We start from the raw sequence: 6986 nt of genomic DNA on the forward strand, positions 1-6986 counted from the left end.
TTTTATCTGAAATTCCTATAAAAATTTTATATACAATATATAGTCAAATTATATTTTTTTAATACAAAATTAAAAATTTGAATAAAAATTTTAAAAAATCTAAGAATTTTTGCAAAAATTTTGTATGTCATCTCTTGTCACATTATATTCTCCTAATATAAAATTAAAATTTTTGACATAGAAAAATATAATTCGACATTAGGAATAATAATGTTAAATTTTTTCAGTATATTTCCAGAATAGAAGTTTTTATTCAAATTTTTAATTTTATATTAAGAGAATATAATTTTAGAAATGATAAAACAAAAAGTTCTTTTGGAGTACTTACTTAATTTTTCTTTTTTTTCATATATTTATTTCTACTAAATCGTATCTATAGCAACGAAAAATTTTTTGATCATTTTAATTTAATTCTAATTATGAAATTCGAGATACTTTATTTTAATATACTTAACACATTTTAAGTTATTTAGTAGATAATAAATAAATTAATAGTACATCATGTCTTTCGGTAGATGGCATCTTCAAATCGTTAGTTCTCTCTCTACTATTCTCTACTCAAATCTATAAAATAACCGATAGTGTCGATTACATTAATGGAAAATATAATTATTAAATTAAGAATTCAATTATTATTTATATTTTATTCAATCTTAGTATATAATTTTTATAAATGTTACATTTTAAATATTAAATAAAAGTAATAAAAATAAGATTATAGTTATTTCAAATTTCTTTTATTAATAAGACTATTGTATTTATAATATTGTATTCCCTCAGTTAGAAATTATAGCAATTTTTTATTGCTTTGAAATATTATATTTAAATATGAATATTTATTATTATTATTGAATTTCAATTTATATAAATAATTTATAATTCATTAAAAAAAAATTTATTTAAATAAATTAAATTTTTAATATGATAAAATATAATGAAATTTACGATTTTATTATTTAAAAATATTTCAATCATGTTTACAATACATTTTAATTGTACCCTTCCATTTTTATTTTTTTATAATTTATAAATCAATGAATTGGGATTTCTTATTTTATATATATATATATGTTATATATATATATATATATAACACGCATTTTTTTATAATGCTAACAATATTACATAATATCAAATAAAAATAACATTTGAAGTAATAATAATATCTTGTTTTAATTCTGAACACGCTTATATTTATTATTTATGTACAATATTTCATGTACGTTACTATAAACACATTATACCAAAAATTTTTAATGAAAAGAATTTTTCAAATAACCAGAATCTTCAATCAAATCACAAAACTTAAATCGCAAAATTTTGTTTTAAAAAATTATACACATTAATAAAAGAGAAAGAAAGAGCAGAGATTCCTTTAATTTTCGAACATTATAATTTAATACTATACTTTTGGAAGATCATTTTGAAAAACCATTATTAGTTAAGAAGTTTTACTAAAAATTAAATTCTTATTGGAATGCAAATGAAAATAAATTCATTATTGAAACATTTCACTACATTACATGTGTATACACTGGATGAATACTACCATCAACGTAATAAAAATACATAATTTTCTTTTTTGTTTGTATCGCATCGTTGCACGAGCAAACGTTTAATTAAACAATAGGCACTGCACATAAGTACCTTTGCCTTATCGAACGAAGAAGCAAAAGCACCAGTTTTTTTTATTAAATATTATTTAGGATGATTTTTTAAAGGAGCCTCGTATCAATATCACTTAAAACATTACAATATATGTATGCATGTGTATATATATGTATGTATATTTACATATATACACACTCATTAGTATGTAATACTTCTGTGTGAACAGGTATTGAGCGACCAAGTTCGTTTTATCTTGGCGTTCATTGATTTTGTACAAATCGTACTTTTTCTACTTCGTTAAGCTAATGTAATAACATAAATCCGCAATACAAAGAATATGACTATTCAATTTATGATTCCAATTAGATTTTTATATTAATTACATATAAATATAAATCGAAAGAAATTTTTAATAACAATGTCCATTAATAAAAACTGGAAAATTCTATTTTACGAAGTTGTATTTGTAATTGAAACTTTGGCGATCCGAGAACATGTACATATACATCAAGTAATATTCTATTTATAGTTGAGCGTCGGTTAGTCTTTTACTTTTCAATCCATATTTATACCCTGCTGTGAGTTATTACCCAGGCGCCAACGCAATGAAGCACAATTAATGTGATCTAATGAAAATATAGGGACGTAAAACATATATTCTGATCGTTCGTACAAATTTATACTTGATATGATTTTTTTTGTTCTATTGCAATATCATACTCAACAAATAATTTTTCATTTGGTATCTGTTGATGATAATATGGCTTCTGATGCATTTTTTAAACTACTTGATATTTTATAATCATTCGAAGACTTTTCATTTTGTACCGTAGTAGTCGCTAATTCTGTATTTTTTATGTTTCCTTCGCACTTGATTTCTCTAAAGTTTACAAAAAAATATATTTATAAATATATATTATATTTTATATCATATTTTTAAATATTATAATATCAATATAACATATTTTTTACATACCTGCTATCTACAATTTCACTTGGATTTGCATTTTTATCGGCAGTACATTCCGAATACAAATTACTTTCAGTACTTTGGTGATTTATATTTGTTCCTATATATGAAGCAATACTATCAACTGTATCTCCAATTTTCATATCACCTGCTCCAATAGTTTCTACAGTTACTTTGCTTCCCAATTGAGTTTCCATTTTATTCTCAAATGTTGTACTTAATGTTTCTTTTTTAGGTTCATCACACAATTTATTATCTATTATCACAGTATTTTCTATGTTAAGAGTGTTTTCAAAATTATCAAAATTTGCCCAGCCAGTAGATTCAACTGGTTCTGATGGTACGACATCCCATGGATTCACCTCAGGAAGTGTAGTATTGGTAGGTAATTGTTCTGTTGATTCCCAAGCTAAAATAAGAAATATTGACATAATATTGTAGTAAAATCTTTAAATATTTATATTAAATCTTTAAATATTAATATTAAATATTAAATATTAAAAATTTTTATATTCATCAAATTTCTCTCATCCGTACATGTTTGCTCGCTCATTCACTCACACATTCATTTACTCACTCACTCTCTTTTCCGCTTTCTAATATCGAGAAAGAATAAATCGAAAATATATCCTCTATGAAAGATATAAAATCATAATTATGAAAATTAAACCATACGTTCTGTAGAATCGATTTCCATATGCATGTCTCGTTGATCCTCATCATCCTCATCGGATGAATTAGAATCATTATGTTGCTGCTTTGTTGGCCAATCACGTTTATCGACTACTGTCTGAAAAGTAAGTTCACCTTCATCGCCCCATTCTACACCTGTATTACAATCTTCTAGGTCAGCTTTTTGTTTTTGTTGACATATCTATATAAAATCATTAAAAGTTTAAAAATTTGAATCAATTTAAATCAATAATTGTTCATTAATATCAGTTTGTACCTTATTAAACATATCTTCTCTTTTATCAAGATCTTCTTCACTGAGAGTAAACGCCAACGTCGATAATTGGTCAACTGAGTTACTATAATAGCATTTACAAAAAAGAAGAGATGTTGCGAAGATATTATTTTATATCAAATTCTTCTTGTATAGTATTACTTTCCTAATTTTTATTCAATTGTTTTGCGATATGGCACTTTATAATCATAGATATATATAAATTTGAATGTACATAAGTTGTATAATTAATAATAATAAAATGTGAATAATAAAACGTACTAAATTACTTACTGAAGAGCATCATCGCCATCATTAAATTGATCATCATGAAATCCAAAATTTTCAGTAAATTGTGGTGTCATATGTTGTCCCAAATAATTAGTGTAAAACTATCCATTGTAAAATGAAAAATAATAATATATTATAATTTAAAAATAAACTTTCTTAATTTATGATAATCTATTTTTTATATAAAATTTTATCAATTGCAATTTTTTTAGGATATTTACAATATTTATGTTACATATAAATTACTAACTTGTTCTACTCGCTGAACCTGAAGAAATTCTTCTTGAGGATAAGAACTATATTCATCAGGATTTTCACTGGAACTTGTCATAGATGCCTGAGGCTTTCCACCCTACAAATTATAATTTAAATAATAGAACTATCATAATATAAATTAACACAATAACATAAAAATAAATAGAATTAATCTAATAATATACCAAAAGAATTTGATGAGTCTTATTAATTTTTGTTAATTCCACATTTACAAAATTTTCCCATTTATTAAGACACTCAAGTAATAAATTATTCTTCAAAAATTTATCTAAATTTTCACTTCTTTCACGCTGATTAACAATATTATTTGCAATATTTATTAAATGACCCATGTATCCCTGTTTATTTCCAATATTTATTTCTTTATTTCTAAAATATAAAAATAATAATTTTTTTAATAAACCGTTGCATTATTACAAAATATAAATCTATTTATATAAATATTTTTTTACAATTACTATTTAACATACTGTTTACTATCATTTTTATCCCATGCATCCAAAATTCGATCTATTAATCTGCATTTGTTAAATATCTGAAAATTGTTTGTTTATTAATCAAAAATATTTCTTTTTTTATTTTTTAATTTTATTTATTTTATTAATTATAATACTTACATTAACATAAATAATATTATTTGTATCCTTAAAATCACAATTAATAGCTAATGCCAGGCAAGATTGTACTTGAGTATGTAGAAAATTGTTCCACGTATATTTAAAAAATAAATCCTTGAAAAAATAAATCATTAATTTTTAATATTTATTAAATTTTTTTATTTAATATAAATTTTTAATAATAATAATAAAAATCACTTACGAGTAACGTTTGGAATGTTCCTAATTCTACTAAGGCTTCATAAATCTTCACATTTTCAGTTGCCATTAGCGTTGCGAACAACTTTGTAACAAGTAAACGTGTAAAACCAAATGGACATTCTAACACACCAGTAGTTGTTTTAACAGGAGGTTTCTATATAATATAAAGATGTATTCTTAAATAATTATATTAAATATTAATAATATATTATATATAATAAATATTTATATAAAATAAAATAAATTAAAATATATTTGTTTAAGAAATATTGCATATAATATAATATAATATTTACATAAGGTGGATCTAATAAAAGTTTGTGAAGCTGTTCTAAATAAGGCAAAGTTGCAGTTGATATTTTCATCATTAGTTGTTTACTATCTGTAATTTCATCTTCAATACCATTTCCATGAACACTATCTTCATTTCTTCCACTGAAAATTCAAATATTACTATTAATAAAATATGTATATTTTGTTATAAAAAGTTAAAAATTTTTTAAAAATAATTTATATACTTACTTGTTAGTTTTTACTAGAAGTCTAAGAAGTACCCGAATTCCACCAAGAATACTACTTTCTAGTTTTTCTCCAGTTAAAATAGTCTCTAATAATAAGCTTACTGTATCTGCTCTATAATTAAAAATGTAATTTAAATATCTTACATATATTAATTACTATGTATTATTCTGATTATTTATACTCACGATTCAAGGGTATTTAAAATAGGATCCGGATCAGTGCGTGCTGTAGTAGTGCGTTGATATTCTCTTCCAGCAGTTATCATATCACAAAGTAATTGTGAAGCATTTGCATGTTTATTTGATTCAGAATTTGGAGATAATAATTTTACCACTCTTTGCACTAATTGTTGACTATCTAGCCACTATTAAAATAAATATATATATATAATAGTATAATATAAATATAAATATATTAAATAAAATACTTGTAATATAAATATATCAAATAAAAGATTTGTGCAAAAAAAATTAACTATATTAAAGATAAGAATTTTATAACTTCTTACATTTAGAATATTTTGCCGCATATTTCCTTCAACCTGACTAACAAGTTTCAGTACTAAGTCCATAATTGCAGATGTCTCTAAATGTTGTAAAAGAAGATCGACGCATGTTTGGCGACTTTTCAAAAATTCTAAAAGCTGTAAACAAGTGAACTGATACGAATACCAGTTCTGATAAAAAAATGGAAATATGGGATTTGAATTTATTCAGTTTATTATTATAATCAAAGAATAAAAGAAAAGATAACTTAATTTTTAATAATTATAACGTAATTATAATATAGTTATAAAGAATGTTATTATGTTAAATTACTTTATATTAATATATATTATTTTTTATATTTAATTTTAAATAAATTATTATATTAATTTATATTCACCTGAACAGCTTTCCGACCAATAAGTACTCCAATAGTTTTGCTAAAAAATGATGCTAAAAGAGGATTTAATGGTTGGTCCGTATCAATAAAAGAATAAAGTTTTGCCAATAATGTTTCATTGCCTAAAAGAATAATTTTATTAATATTTTCGTTAAAATTTGAAATAATTAAATAAATTACATTACTTCAATTATAAATTTTGTAAACATTACATTTTATATAAATCTTTATAATAAATTATATACTATATTTTTATACAAATTTATTTAAATAGATTTATTCAAACCTGCTAATTTTTCATTTAAAACTGGTACATCACAGGTCAATAATTCGCAAGCTACATTTGGATATTTGTAGCGCCAACGTTCTTCTATATCTGTTGATGGTTCTTTAGTTGTAAGTGTTATTAATTCCTCCATTACATCAGATCTTGTAAGACTATAGTCAATATTATATTAAAATATTTATATTTAATATTTTAATAATGCATTTTAATTTTAATTTTTAATTTTACTCACTATTCAATAAGTTTTTTATTTTGGCTTTTACATTCTTGTAATATATCCTCTTCATCCATTAATTCATGCAATGTAACATCCTAAAATTATTTATAGAATTAAATTTATTTATTTAATATTAATATTATTAATTATTTATATTATTAATA

The 6986-nt window shown here is 22.4% G+C and overlaps 1 protein-coding gene across 4 annotated transcripts; it reads right to left on the reverse strand.

The window, feature by feature from the left end:
• Positions 1-1170: 1170 nt before the first annotated feature.
• On the reverse strand, positions 1171-6935 carry LOC102672042 (serine/threonine-protein phosphatase 6 regulatory subunit 3). 4 transcript variants are annotated; one of them, XM_006624416.2, is made up of 18 exons: positions 6838-6935; positions 6606-6757; positions 6320-6441; positions 5943-6110; positions 5620-5798; positions 5435-5545; positions 5209-5347; positions 4914-5066; positions 4712-4825; positions 4565-4629; positions 4259-4463; positions 4069-4170; positions 3822-3919; positions 3531-3612; positions 3257-3455; positions 2588-2990; positions 2337-2491; positions 1171-2237 (listed from the first exon to the last, which is right to left on the reverse strand). In XM_006624416.2, the coding sequence occupies exons 1-17, from the start codon at positions 6894-6896 to the stop codon at positions 2347-2349; spliced, it is 2496 nt and encodes an 831-aa protein (XP_006624479.1). In that variant the 5' UTR covers positions 6897-6935; the 3' UTR covers positions 1171-2237; positions 2337-2346. The 4 variants fall into 4 exon arrangements, with proteins under 4 accessions (XP_006624479.1, XP_006624480.1, XP_031370415.1 ...); XM_006624417.2 differs by having other exon boundaries at positions 2332-2491; XM_031514555.1 differs by having other exon boundaries at positions 1177-2491; positions 5943-6092.
• Between the last annotated feature and the right edge of the window lie 51 nt (positions 6936-6986).

Source organism: Apis dorsata, unplaced genomic scaffold, assembly GCF_000469605.1.
Source record: "Apis dorsata unplaced genomic scaffold, Apis dorsata 1.3 scaffold_1057, whole genome shotgun sequence".
Classification (NCBI taxonomy): domain Eukaryota; kingdom Metazoa; phylum Arthropoda; class Insecta; order Hymenoptera; family Apidae; genus Apis; species Apis dorsata.

Bases quoted from the DNA above. Each gene is read 5' to 3' on its own strand.
- LOC102672042 (XM_006624416.2), bottom strand. From the start codon at position 6,896: ATGGATGAAGAGGATATATTACAAGAATGTAAAAGCCAAAATAAAAAA. The intron at 4,464-4,564 runs GTATGTTAAATA...TTTATATTTTAG, and splicing joins GATAAAAATGATAGTAAACA to AAATAAAGAAATAAATATTG. The intron at 2,492-2,587 runs GTATGTAAAAAA...TGTAAACTTTAG, and splicing joins AGTGAAATTGTAGATAGCAG to AGAAATCAAGTGCGAAGGAA.